The 15,411-nt window shown below is 39.1% G+C and overlaps 1 protein-coding gene across 2 annotated transcripts in view; it reads right to left on the reverse strand.

Annotated features, from left to right (window-relative positions):
- Positions 1-15,411, reverse strand: part of sema3bl (sema domain, immunoglobulin domain (Ig), short basic domain, secreted, (semaphorin) 3bl) — a 75,174-nt gene that overhangs the window by 23,857 nt on the left and 35,906 nt on the right. For both annotated transcript variants that reach the window (XM_042491430.1, XM_042491429.1), the window contains exon 4: positions 10,812-10,931. In XM_042491430.1, the coding sequence (XP_042347364.1) occupies positions 10,812-10,931 (120 nt within the window). The remainder of the gene's footprint in view (positions 1-10,811; positions 10,932-15,411) is intronic.

The raw sequence follows: 15,411 nt of genomic DNA on the forward strand, positions 1-15,411 counted from the left end.
TATTTGGGTAATTTGGTGTCTTATTTGGTTGTTCTGTGTCACTTTATAGTCATTTTCATTTATTAGTCATACTTCCACCTGTATTACAAACACATGATTATTACTGTCACGTCCATATACTATAGTATATGCATGTAACATATTTTGTGCCTCCTCCCAAAAAACCTTGTCCTTTTAGCATGATTTCATGGATCGCCATTAAACATCAAACTGCTGTCAAATTCTTTTTTCTGACTCCAGCAGTCAAGAAGTAAGGAAGCAATTAAAATAACAGAGCGGTTCTTTCTTTGCTATTCACCAGTTAGTCAAGTTCACCTGACGAACACTGGCCACATCCTTGGATTGTGTGATTGCCAGGTCAAAACAGGGTCACTGTGGACAAAAGCCCTTTTGTTTTTAGCCCGTCTCCTCCGTTGTCGACGACATCAATGTGCCAGGCTGCTGGGCGTGATCAATGTAAGACCAAACGTAGCCGACTTTCCAGGATAAAAAGGGAATGCAAGGCGACAGGACTTACAGTAAGACTCCCTGTATGAGTCCATATAACTGATTTAAGTGTCCGTACAGTGAACTCTGTGTGTGTGACTCTCTGTTCCTCTTATAGACAATGGAGTATTGTTACTGGGAGGGTGAGTCTTCGACTGAACGGAGATCACAGGGGAGATGATGACATTGAAGTCAGGAGGATAAAAATACTGAACTAAACACAGTGAACAATACACACACACACACACCCACGCAAATTAATTTTTGTGCGTGCATCAACTCATGATCACTCATGGTGAGCAACAAGGACACAGCAAACTGTTACTGTCAAAATCACACTAAAAGATCATATATAAACTGGCAAATCCAACAGGTCTCAGGAAATAAGGAGAGACAGTTAATTTCTTACTTGATCCATGTGTGGCATTTTGAACGTTTATAAAGAGGTTTGAATGACTTTTACAGGTGTTAAAGTGCATATAAACATCCCACCAGCACGCACAGTGCTCAAACACAATTAAATTTGAATTGATGGTAAACATTTGAAAATAGGCTCTGAGTCCTGTCTTGCGATATCTTATCAGCATGAGCTATGAAGGTTTTCTCTTGTCTATTTCACTTGACTAGAGACTGAAAATGATTACTTATTCATTGATTTAAAAGTTGCAACACGTATTTTTTTGCTTAAAAAGTGATGCTTCATTTAAAAAAAGATCACTCACTGAGAGAAAATGTCTTTTGTGCAAGCACAGTTTTTTACAGGTTATTGCAGAGATACTTAACAATAAATATATAACTCTTAGGCCCAATTCCATTTCATATTTTTACCCCTATCTGAGTGCCACCTTGCTGCTCGGAAGAGAGTTAGAAGTTGTAGTGGTTGAAAACTCCAGTTATGAAATGAGACAGCTATTTAAGACACTAATACATCATTGGTGTGCTGGCATTTATGTAAACAGATATGACACGTATTGCCCGACATTGTGAGGATGACATCCTCTGCAGCAGTGATATCTCTTGCCTGGGCTGCAGGAATTATTTTATTTTTTAGGACATGTAACAAGTTAAGTTTCACATTACAAACTGATCAAACAAGTCATTAAAAAGAGGAGCATTTCCTCATTACCGGGCCACTAGCGATGCTTTGTGGACTAACGTCAGCAACCCATGCTCATATCCTGCCAGTCTGCACTAATATTTGGAACAATAACAAGTGCAGGATCTTCACTGCTGGAATTCGGTTAAATTTCGGGTATACAAAAATCAGAATCAACTATGTAGTTAGCTACGGAGAAATCAGCATACTAGGGATTTCGTTTGTTATAACTATTTAAAATAAAAGGACCATAATATACTGAAACAACAGTAAACTTTGGTAATACAGCTGTAATTTCTAAAATTTTCATTCATGAAGAAAATACATTTGTGGGGTTCATACCTATAGGCCTGAACATGCAAAACGAATGGGTATGGGCTAAATGGGAGGGAAAAGAGGTATATTGGAAATAGGCTTTAGAATTGGCATTTATCATTTTGTAAATGTGTTTCTTAATTTTGTTGCCCACTGAACCTTTTCCCTTCTTTCTACCTTTCTCCTCATTGCTTTCATCTTCTATTTTTCTTGAATTTCTGCTCTCATTTCCATCTGTTTTCTGCTCTCCATCTCACTCTGACGAGGTCTTTTAGCTCACTCGTTAGTCATCCTTCTTCTTTCAGCACCTCAGCGCTGTTTTGTTCCTGAAGGGAACGTCACAGCATCTCTGTCTTTCTCATCTGAGTTAGTGTGCATGGGATGTGGGTGTGAGCTTGTACACTTCTGTGTCCACTGCACACTTGTGCATCTTATATGCGCAAGAGATTGTGTGGTTTTTGGGGTAATTTGTGTGAGTGGGCATGTGTGTGTCTGTGTTATCTCATTATGATCCGGAGGAATGGTGCGACAGCCTGTGCAGCTGATTAGACTGTCAGAGTCACTTTGACCAAACTCTGCCAAGATAAATACACACAAGGGCCGTGATACAGAGAGAGAGAAAGACATCCAGGCCACTTTGTACTCAGCTGTGCCAAGTAAAATACATCAGGACCCCCACTACAAAACCATTTAGACAAGTTACTACTGACACACACACATGCACATTTGTTTAGTTTAACTTGTGAGAAACTTAATTTACTTTTTGTCGTTCATTTAGCATTTTTCAACACTGGCTATGATCTTGACCCTAAATCAGCTGCTTTAAAGTGAGATGAAATAGCACACTTTTCATATTACAAATAAAAAGTTGGAATTTATTAGCCATAAAATGCCCCTTGCTCAATTTAATGCACCCTGGGGTTTTTCTAACAATGCCTGTCTTGGTCTGGTATAACCAGTAGTTTATGGTGACTAATGTTATGTAGCTGGTTTTAGCCAACTTTTTTACAACTTTTCCCAACTTGTGCCAGTGTTACAAACTGTTTTAGCATTTACCTGTATCCCATAACTGCCAGTTACAAAGGCACAATCCACCTTCAAACATAAAAACAGTTGTTTAACGGTAATAGGTATTTTTGGTATCAGTTCCCAAGAATCAAAGAGTTTCTTTGGAATGCTTTCTAGACTTACTATCTTGCAACAATGTTAAGTAATACAAGGAGAGATCCACTAAAGAAAAGCATGCATGGCAATTTCCCCACGGACAGTAGCCTTATTGGAAAAGATGCAATACAGCCGTTTTCTCTCCTCTTGCACTTATTATTGAGATTGTTAAACAATGGGTTAGAAACAACCTGTTTAAAAGTCCCTTTGTGTTTAAAATGTTTCAACAAAATAGAATAACTACCAAGTAATAAGTACCAAGTAACTACCAAGTCATATTGGAGAGGAAATTTAGAGAAATTAGCATTATTGCTTAGAGGCAGAACATCTCACATGGGAATTTCTTTTGACTGAGGTGGCAGATCTGGCACTTTGATCTTCCTTGTCTTTCTGTCTTTGTTAGGACATTTAGACATTTAAAAATCCCAGTACATGCACCACCCAGTCACAAAAGAGCTTCGTGACTGCTGCCTGTCTCCCTGTCCCATCTCTCTTCCTCTTTCCTACTGAGTTGAACAAAGCAGACATCCACCTTTTGTCCTCCCTGCTCCTTCCAGCCTCTCATCTTCCTCTTAATCTCCTTTCGCTCTTGTCCTCCCTTGCTTTTCAAGTTTTGATGAAGTAGAAGTTGAGGCCGCATTAGTGTATGAAATTCTGTACCAGAGTTTGATGACTTGATACTTTTGTCAAGGGTCCCACGTTTTATCTTCGAATCCTCAAATGGCCATTTTTAAACTGTCCATGTTTTATGAAGCCTCTTTTCCACTTCACAAAAACTCTGCTAACCGACTAACAGCTGGGTTTTTTAGTGTAATGGGAAAGGTAACTATTGGCATTCACACCCATGTCAAATGACTTTGCAGCTGTCCAGGTATTTATTACCTCTGGCTTCAATCAGCATTAATGAAAACACAACATCTGGTTGAACACGCTAATTTTACCTCCTTGATCGATGAGATGCCATGACACGCCGCCACTAAATACTGTCTGTTTTCGCTCAAGCAGTGCTTTAACATCCATCTAAATTAGTCTGTACTGACTTTAAGAAGAATGACTGAATAAGTATATATAAATATATATATATATATTAGTGCTGGGCATAGATTAATTTTTTTAATCTAGATTAATCTCACTGCAATCCCGTAGTTAATCTAGATTAATCTAGATTAAAATCATAGATTTGAATTTTGCCAAAGACATTCAAAATAATATCTATCTATCTAAATGATGAAAATGCATCACAAAATGCTTGAGAAAGCTGTTCTACTATAATATTTGGTAAAAATAATGTTCCATAAGATTTACTTTGGTGTTTAACTTTTTTTTATTTTGTTAAACACAGACATTTAGGAACACAGGTTCTGTCTCCATGTGGAAAAAGCTTTTTCCTGCTAACTGGAATGAACAGCAGAGGGCGCAGCCTCTGATAACATGACCCTAACTGAACTGTGGGCCTACATTAGAGGTCATGAAGAAGACCATTAACAGTCAGCAGCTTTGTGACACGGCTTGAGCCAATCACTCCAGTCACTCAGGCAGACCAGCTTCCGCCTTGTTCACGCCCCCTCCGCGTAATTCGACCAGGTATACATCCGCGCTTAAAACAACAAAGTGAAATTGGTGCCTTGCTCACTGTATAGACCCAACTTAGTGAATAGTTTATAATCATTCATTTATTAATTTCCTTATCGCGCGATAAGAATCCCGCGTTAACGCAGCACGTTAACGCCGTTAACGGCCCAGCACTAATATATATATATATATAATATGTGTGTGTGTGTGTGTGTGTGTGTGTGCGTGTGCATGTATAAAGAAAAAAAACATATACTTCTCTGCTGCAGAGTCATGTACACAGCTCTGGTCTACTGGCAATGGAAAAGGAGTCTATTGCCTATTTTTAGTGGGTTTACCCATGTTAAAAAGTGGGTATATTCATGATTTAACACTGGACAACATGTACCCACACACCAGCAGTCTACTAGTCTGGTTTAAAAAAATGTTAAATGTCTAAAAATCTACAGTTTGGAGTCACTTCAAGCATCTTAAAGGCAGCTTGGCCAACCAACAGACCTCAGTTGAAATGCTGTTGTACTTGGCCTTTTCCTCACTGTCCAGTCAGATAATGGCTAGGCTCCCTCACTCACCACTCAACTCTCACTCCAGTGAAACCATGGGAAGCTTGCGCTCTCATTTAATCTTCTGTGCTTTTCATTCTTCTCCATTGAAAGAAAGTGAAAGACAGAAAAGAAAAGTCAGAGATAAAGTAGAGCCAGAGGGAAAGACAGAGTGAGACAGAACAAGCTAATTAAGAGTTATGGTAATAACTGCAGGAAAATTAATAGATGAAATACCAAGCAAAGGACTAAATATGGAGCAAAACTGAAAGCAAAATAATCTCCAGTTTGTTGGGCTTCAATCCAAAGGCAACATAAATGGAAAAAATAAATGGGTGATTTATAAGTAATATTTTTTTATTACGCTTTAAATCTTTTAGTCCACTTTTTTATCCACCTTAATGCTGTGCTTTGCTGAGGAGCATTTTTCCCCCACAGGACTTAAAAAGCGCCCCATGTGTAGCACTTACAGAGGTTGTCATGGAAGCCTGCCATCATGGTGGGAGGAAGTGGGTTACTCAGCAAGTTAAAAACTCAGTGCCAAAGAGCAGAACTGGGAAGTAAAAGTGGGCTTTTACTGAGAAATGAAGCAGTTGAACTGCTTTATTGTACAATTTGGCTCAGCTGAGGAGGCCAGTTGGCTATTTGTGTGTTCAACTTTGAACTTCTTTTTTTTTTTTTTTTTAAATCTGTCAGTTGTTGTTAGTTGCATATAAATATTTGCTTCCCTCTGTGTGTGTGTTTCAATCTGTGTGTCTGTCTACGCATTTGCTTCCACGTATTTAGATTCATGCTCGACTGTGCATGTCTTTCATCATGTTTGTGTGTGTTTCTGTCTGTATCTCTGCATATTTATATGTTCAAGTTTGTGTCATTTGTTTTGTTTGACTATGTGTGTGTGTTCATGTTTGTGTGCGCGTGTGGGGTCCGGTCCTCTGTATGTCGTCACTGTAAAATGGAGGTTTATTTTCTCATCTATGACAGCGCTCAGCCAGCTGTGTCACTCACCATGGGGATTCCAGTGTGTGTGTGTATGAGAAAAAAGGAGTAAGGAGAAACACATAGACCCAAGACACGGATTAAGGGCTGATATTTTTTGATTATTTAGATGAACACCATGTGGGGAACATTCATTTAAATATTGTTTTCACACTTAAAGAAAGACTGTGAAGAAATAGTGAAATGTGTTCAATAAACTATATCATACTGAAAGCTTTTCTCTATTGGCCAGTTGAAATGCAATCTTATTACACAACCACTAATTTCAAAATAGTTTGGGTGATTCCGAAATGTTGCACTCGAGGACCTCCCAGAGATATGTAAACTACTGATGTTCCTAACCATCATGACTGTATATCAGTTGGTTGGAAAAGTCCAATATTGCTAAATGCATTTCTTTGTTTTCATCTCTGGATAAAAGCATGAAATATAATTAAGAAAAACCGACACGGAAGAACAATAACAGCCTCAATATTAAGAAATCTATACAAAACATTGTTTGACAAAAAGCCAGTTTCTTCACTTTTACACCAGCTCACATCGTATTTATTGCAACACTCGTGAGTTTAATGTACAATCTGTGTGCCGACGGCACCATAAGAATGAGACAGACAAAGGTGGCATGAAAGAGACACAAAAGGTATGTGTCTGTCTGCCCCTAACTGAGATGAAACACCTAGAAGGTCAAAGATCATCCCACCCAGAGTCCAGTCCAAGGGCTTGTGGCCTTGGTCCCCCCTGAGAGGTCAGACAAACATAAGGGTGTGTGTTCTCCACCAGTTAACGATTGGTTAAATAAATGGACAGGCTCCCTGTGGTTTCATCCATTCACACAGAAACTCTGATGAGCTGAAAGGACACGGTTGTGGTCAGAATGACGGAGAGACACATATAAATATACACACATGCAAGCAGGAGGACAACTGGTGTCCTAACATCAGTCAGGACAGCTAAGTTTAAACACACATACAACTGACACAACCCGAGAGTTGTTCCATGAACACCTGGACATGCAGATACTAACATGCTATCATAAGCACATACATACATTCCCTGAGGTATATAAAACAAATGCAGCAATGTGTGTGACGAGAGCTGCGCTACCTTTATCATAACAAAGTAGTCAGAAGGTTTTACAGACTCATAAATAAAATGCCCCCGACACATCAAACTGTCATTAAAGAACTAGTGGCGACAAAGGCTGACTGTTGGGTCACCTCACTTTGCAAATATCTTGGCCAAAAAGTTTCACTTGAACACACCACAAAGACTGCACCCAACGGCCAAGTAGAACGTTCTGTGCCTGTGTGAGAACAAAAAACCCTCCAGACCCGAAGCAGGGTTAGTCTGTATTCATTATTTAAAAAGGGAAACCAGAAGACCAACAAAACTGATTCAAGACACTAGTTAGCCAGTTAGCCCATTAACTCTAAAAACCCGATGTGGAAAGAACAAAGGACATTCACTGTGCATCAGTGAACAATACACAAAAAAAAAATTACAAAGTGCTTTTCCTCAAGAGTTCAGTGATTAAAACAACTATGCTTCAAGCTCACACCTTCTTGACTTTGGTCTTATTTTTACTTTTCTCACTTGTGTTTCTTCTCTTGTGCATGAAGCTAAACTGCCAGTAAGAGTGACTTTATTCACCAATGGACTACTCTGGCTCACACACCTATTAAACATGCTGAATCTGCCAAAAAGCAGGTGACAAGGACCAACAAGGACCGACTAATGCTGATGGTGCAGGACACACTGGAAAAACTAAGGCAAAAGATGCTCATTGATATTGACCGAAGGCCGACCATTCACATGGTGTGTCAGATATTTCATTCTAATCTTTTCATTCTGTACCTGCAGACAGATGTATGGTCCACTGCAAAACTTAAAATTTAAAAAACCCAGCTTCTTCTTGTGCGTGTTTAGCTGAATCACTGCAACACAAAACAGATACAAATAGGGTTTGACTGGTTGCCGGCAATCGATGAGCTCAAGTGCTTTGCGATGAAGCTTCTGGACACTAACTCTTGTCTTACCAGCAAGACCTTACCAGGTCTGATGATTCATACAGGTGACCTACTTTCTGTAATTTTCTGCTCTGTCCTTCAGCCCAGTACCACGCTTCCAGGATTCCACTGACTTATTTTTGTATCTCTAACTTCTGTTTTCTTTGTTCTCAACCATGCAGACCACGGTACATGGTCACTGGGCCTCAAGTTATTCAGCATGAGCAGAGGAAGAAGTGCAGTTCTTTTCATGATGTGCAATAAAACCCGTAGTCCAAAACCCACACTGAGGATGACAGATTGAGAGGGAGGCAGAAAATGTCAGCAAGGAGAGCACACACACTGCGGCAAGCAACTAAATCCACAAGAAAAAATGCTGCAATGCACCTTTGGTACTTTATGTCCACCACACACACACACACTTCCCACTAAAACGTTGGCACTCTCCCACCCTAGTGTCTCATTTCCTTTCTGTGCTCTTTGCCAACATCCAGCTTTCCTCTCTCCTCATGCCCAGTTTGACCCCCTCCTGCTGGGCCATGCAGGGCAGCACACTGGGCTGCGATCTGGAGGATCGCCATGAAACAGCGAGTTAAGAGTCGGCCTTAATAGCTCCATTCATTGATTCTTGTCTTTCAAATGCCTCCAAGTGTGAGACTCTGCAGAGGGTCTCACTGAACTAAGTGGCTCTGTGGAGAGCCATTCTGTGCCGTTAAAAAGATGTATAGAGGGCTCGACTCCGCGGCTGAGAAGCCGTACAGAAAGACTCATGGCAGAGCTGCAGGGCCACTCTGAGCTGTGATTTGGCACCAGCCATATTTGTTCCATTACTCTGGTTTCCTCCACAGGTTTGCTTAGAGGCCAACTACAGATTCCTTATCATCTCAAATGTACAGTACTTTATATGTATCATGAAAAAATGGTATCCTGTCTCTTCACTGCAAAAATAATGCGAACATTTCTGTTAGGCTTGTTCAAACCATGAACTATTTAGAAAACCATTCTTTTAAATAGACTACTCTGCATTAGTTTTAATTCATTCAGCATTTATTTACTTTACCAACTTCTCTGTTGTTACAGTAACACTTAAAACGTCATTGAGCAGTATATCTATATTAGACATAAAACTAAATGTTACCATAACAACTCTAACCACAAGTGTTTGTGTGGTGGTCCAAACCAGAAGTACATACCATGTGCAAAGCCTTTTCTTTTTCACACAAAACTTTAAATAAAACTTCTCTGTATAATATAAAATACTTCCTTGCAATGCTGAACCAATAGATAATGACCATCAAATGTTTTTTTTTTAACTCTTTCAGTCCATTATTTGGTTTTTCTGGTCTTTAGATTTTCTTTGTAGATTTGTCTCCCAGCTTTCACCAATCCCCCATAAACTATAAATCCATGTAAATTTCCTGCAAACACAAATTAACTGTCAGTTATTGTAACAGCCCGGGCTTTAATTTGCTTTTATCACTGAACTCAACTGGTGTATATTGGGACAGGGGTCTGTATGGGATGGGCCTTTAATTCCTTTCACACAAAACTGTTGTTCACCAAAGATAGGCAATACTATAAAAATGTTTATTTAAGCAAGTATGAATATTACTTACATGAAGACAAACAGATAGCTACATAGACAGACAGACAAAGAGTTTATTCGCTCATTTTATGGCTCCCCAGGATTAAGGCAGCCGCCATAACAACACAACACCTTTTTATCCTGTTTAAGCAATAATCGTTTACCATGTTGTCTGAATGAGTTATACTTTGTCATTCATGGTTTCAGTGAAATGAACTGAACAATTGAATTGTGGAGAATCTAACCATATTAACAATGAGTAGCATGTCCATATTGACAAAAGTTTAAATAATTCTATTTGTATGCGCAACCTAAGCAGCAAATTATGATAGGTCAGGTAGGTCAGATAGGTTTCATAAAAATGAACTTCTTCTCAGCATCGATGGAAACCAGTGTGGTCTAACTGAAACCTGCATTTTTGTGGCAAAAAGTATAGCCACACCTGGCTAGTAAAAGGGATCCAGCATTTAGTTGAGACTCAGCTTTTATTTTAAGTTACGTTATCATCAGTTGGACAGATTCATTATCACACTTTCAGATGAGATTTATATTTAAAGTTGCTAGGAGTTCATAGTTCATGGCTGATAATGTGGGGCAATAACACTGGAAACAGTTCATGTTAAGGACTGACTCAGTAGTAAAACGTACATTACAGTCACTTAGAATCAAAGTAAACTGCACAAACTGAGCAGTCTCTCTTATGGTTACACGGTGCAGAAATGTAAATATAATTTACAGTTTCCAAACATTTCCCCTATGGAGAAGAGTGCAGCACTACTTCAGCATCATACAGTAAAATACAAGTCTTACATGACTGCGACAGCTGTATATCAAAGTTTTCCCCAAGAACACCAACTGACTGTTATATATAAGCGATAGTTACTTTGTGGCTGTATGTGTGTTTTAGTCAGTCTGTGTATGTGTGTGTTTGTGAACAATGTGCTGACACATTCTCCCTCCCACAATGTTTTGTAAGCAACAGTTCTCCCCAGCAGTCCCCCCCCCAAATCCTGTACACACACACAGCCTATCTTCACCCCCCTTACCTCTCCTCTGTGCCCCACGTAGATGAAGGCACACATGGGCTGGAAGGCCCCGGTGCCACAGGCCAGGAGGTGGGTGCGGTTGTAAGGCTGCAGGAGGCGGACAAAGTTTGCACACTCCGTCTGTAAAACACAAAAACATACACACAGATTAATACCTTGTATCTCAAAAGAATTATGGTTAATAGTATAATACACGTTATGTCTATTGAATATACACTTCACTCAAAGAGTGCCAGGGTGAACTTAAGGTGTACCTGCACTATTCTGTGAATGATTTGCTTCAAGTTATCTATTTGGGTCCTGATAAAGAACCATGGTGTAACTTTCAATTTTCTGTAAAAAAAAAAAAAAAAAGTTACATTTTCATGTTATAGCAGGATGTTTATACCCACGTACAGGAAGTTAACATTAACTCTTACACGCATGTTACACACATATACTGTATGGCATACACAAACACACACACACACACACATACACACACACACCAGGGAAAGGCTCTTAAATAAATTAAATAACACAGTGCAACGGTAACTGTCATCCAAATGCAGATAAGTTGATTTTCAGCGTATTGAAGAGAACCAAAACGATTTCTTAACAATGCTTATTGATCCCACATGTTTGTAATGAAGGCCAAGTAAAGTGCCTTATTAGATGAAATGTGATATCCTCAGTGTCCCGCAAAGGACTTGTATCTCTGATTTTTGGATTTCAGCCAAGGGGATGTTGTAGAACAAGTTTCATCACATTCGGGTCAAAGGAACTTTTATCGAGATTTGTAAAGCATCAGAAATGCCTGGCTGCCAAAATGAAAATGTGTGGGATGACTTGATGTGAAATGTGAGTTTTGAGACACCAACAATAAGTCCATGCTCACTGGTGCTAAAACTGGAAACAGAGGGCCCTGAAACTGAAACAAAGATATTCAAGTGGAAAACGTCAAAAGGCCACAGTGGCGACTGAGGAAACAAGTATCAAGATGTTTCTGTACTACACAGAGGTCCACAGGAAGCAATGGGCACCACTGCTTCCTTCTTCCTGTCTGTAGCAGCGGCTTACAAAACGGTGTCAGCAGAGAAGGAAGGGATCACTGTCTCAAGTTGACAAGGTCAAACTCATATCTACACAATGATCGTCTGGTGTGTCCTTTTTCAAAATGTGCGCATGCATTGTGTTTGTTCATGTTTAATATGAGACGAGTTTAATGGGATCCAAATGTATTGGTGCATGTCTCTTTGCCTTTGAAGCATTAATTGTGTTGTGAACGGATGTCTTTTCCGATTTCAATGCATGATGAAAATGTGCATGTGTGCTCTCCTTGTGTTTTTACATGTGCTGTGTGTGTGTTAATGACTAGTAAATCTGTCATTTTGTGTGTGGCCCAAGTCCCTCTCAGACTGAGACGCTCAAACATTTGCTCGAGTGCTTTGCGGCACTGCAGACATGATGTAAACCATGTCAATGCACAACGAGAAATAGTTTACATCATTGTATTGCCCTTTCCCCCTGGCTCATTTCTGGACCCAAACAAAACGAGAGCAGCAATAAACTAAACAGAAACACATTTGTATCAAGAATGCTTTCAGTTAATCTAAATTTGCTGTAGTATTAGTAAGTATTACGTATCTATAGAAAAAGGAGCATCTGGATTTCACAGATGTTTCTGTTGAGAAAGAGGGGATACAATAAAGAAAATCTGACATGTTCCCTTTAATTATTTATTCCAAATAAGCATTAAGTGGTTATGTTCATGACAAGCCAGTGTAAAATAGCCCACTGAAATCATCTGCTGGAGGGAAAAACTAAGAGCTGGACTTTACATTATGTTTATGTCATTACAGAAGATATATGAATTCTAGGAGAGCCTACCAAGTAGACCAAAAATGAAAAGAGTACTGTCTTTTATATGTTTTTATTCTACTACTAAGGGAGTCGTCTTAGAGATCTGTGTGGCCAGGAGAGCACGAGTGGAATGAAATGTTGAAAAGAGGAAATATGTCTCTGCTCTCCCGCCCTGGGATTTGGGGTTTTACGTGCAGTATCTGTGTGGTCTTACTGAGATTAAGTGGCAATAAAGGGAGTGGTGTTAAACAGAAAATGAAGTGGTTTGATTACTAACTCTGGTTTTGTCTCACTGGGAGATTTTAGGGAGTAGTCTTCACCAGAATTCAAAATCGAGATATTTAATCACTGAAAAAACAGCCAAGGTCAGGTTATATGATGGAAACAAAAGCTCACAATGTTCAATTATTAACCTTTGATTATCAGGGGATGGATGGCTGACCACAAAGACGCCTTCCCAGCAATACCAGCTTCTGCTTCACACTATATAAACTTTTAAACTGACCACAGAAACCACAGTTTTGTGTCTTGAGGGTTAAAAAGGGGGATTTTCAGAATTTTAAACGTCAAATTATTACTACATTTGCTCTGAGACATATGTATCATTAACATAAACAAACAAAAAACACAGCCAAGACCTCCCACTGCCTTCCCCGTCATTGACAATTTGCAATATCGAGATTTCCCATAAAGTATGATCATTCTGGGGCACACAGTAGGAGAGCTTTTAATTGAGGCTAAAGGTTTCATGCTCAGTCTCAGAAGAAGGTGTGAAACAACAGAATAATTACTTTGTACATGTTCAACAACGGTTAAACAATCCTGGTTCAGGAGACAAATCCAATTCAGTGGGTTACAGACCAAGGCTATTATGGTTGACTAAAATTAAGCTAAAAACTAAAACTAGGTGGGAAAAAAATCCATTTTAACTGTTAACTGAAATGAGAATAAAAACTTGACATTAGAACAACACCTGAAAGAACCTGAAACAATTTCATGCATTTACAAAACTAAATAAATGTCTTAATTTTTAGTCAGTTTGGTTTAATCTGTCAACCCAGTAAACATGAGGAGGCATTGGTCCATGTTTTTTTAAAGACTGGGATGTTTACATGACCGTGAGTCAACTGCCTTCACAAGGTCTTGTGTTTGTATTGTCATACTGATTTTGAACTTCTTAAATCTTGCCCCAGACAAAAAACCCCATTTTATAATTTCAAAAACTAAAACTATTACTGACACTAATAAAAAGTGAACCAAACACTAAACTATAAAAAACTAAATTGAAAGGAGCAGACCGACTCAGGACACTAACTAAAACTAAATGTAATAGAAAACAAAAATAAAAAACAAAATAAAAATTAACGCCATTAAAAATATATATAGATAAAACTTAAGTAACTCTGTTGTAGATTTAACAAACATATGCTCTTCAGTAAATTAGAGGCAGAGAAGGTGAATCCAGCGAGCAGGAGAGAAGACAAATGTCTTTTTCATGACAGAAGAAACAGTGTTTAAATGTGGTCTTTACTTTAAGAAATATGAGCAGTGACACACTGCCACGGGCCACAAATCATTTTAATCATGGTCTGATTTGTTTATGGTAAGTATTACACAGCATCAAAATTTGGCAATGACACATTCATTTTTAAATATGCTACACGTAGATGCAGTCAAGAAATTTGCTCAAGGACCAGGAACATTTTCTCATACTATTTTCTTTCCAAGTTTGTCCTGGGCAGGCTGACAAAACTGAACTCTCAACCACTTTTGCACAATGTTGAATGCTGATATTTTTGGGAATTTAAAGAGGTTTCCGTGAGGCCTTAAAGGACTTAAAAGAAGAGATGCCATTGTTAATGATATGCCATGTTAGAAACTGTTATCCACCTCGTTAAGTAAAATCTAAATTTGCATTGTGCAAAAATGCCTCCAAATATTTTGTTTTAAATCAGAAAGACCAATTTTGCTCTGCATGCACATAGTTGGCGTCAAGTTTTTATTGTTGTCGTTTTGGGTGAACATCACATGTTTCAGACAGTAAAGAGGAACAGAGGGAGTTTGGGCCAACAGTGAGCTGCTGCTTGGATAATTTTACATAATTCGTGGTCATAGCCAGTTTATTAGCAAAGTCCATGAGGCACTGTGGTGGAGTGAAGGTGGAGCTAACAGCAGAGAGTGCTCCAACAGCCACACATGTTCTGTGATGAGTGACCCGGGCAGGGAGAGGCAAGTTTGGACATGGAGAGCATTTTCCAGTATAAACAGCCAATGTTCAGGGGAGAGAAGTCAGATTCTGTAATACTAACAGGAAATGAGGACTAACACTTTCACCTACACACACATACACTTACACAAATATTCACATGTACAAGACGACAGTCGAAAGGACTCCATAAACAAACACAATCGCACACAAATAAAAAAAAAAGTCAAAGCTGGACAGCTGGATGAAGGCTTTGGTCTCAGTAGCTGTTTGATCCTCAAAGAAGCCTGTTTTTTGTAAAAACTCTCGATTGACTTCCAGACACCACTCAAAACATTCAGTCATGGCAAGAAACTCTCGCCAAAGTGCGTGAGATGATTTTTCCAAACATCTACCAGCTACTCCCACCATGTAACCAATAAAATATTCATTTCAGGATTAAAAAACCACAGTGACCTTGGCTGCCTGGCATACGTTAGGAGCTGCAACTAACAAATTTGGCAGAAAAAAGCATGAGGACGGACTGCACTTTGTCTCTGTGTGTCTTGAGCC

This window comes from Plectropomus leopardus, chromosome 8 (genome assembly GCF_008729295.1).
Source record: "Plectropomus leopardus isolate mb chromosome 8, YSFRI_Pleo_2.0, whole genome shotgun sequence".
NCBI classification, from domain to species: domain Eukaryota; kingdom Metazoa; phylum Chordata; class Actinopteri; order Perciformes; family Serranidae; genus Plectropomus; species Plectropomus leopardus.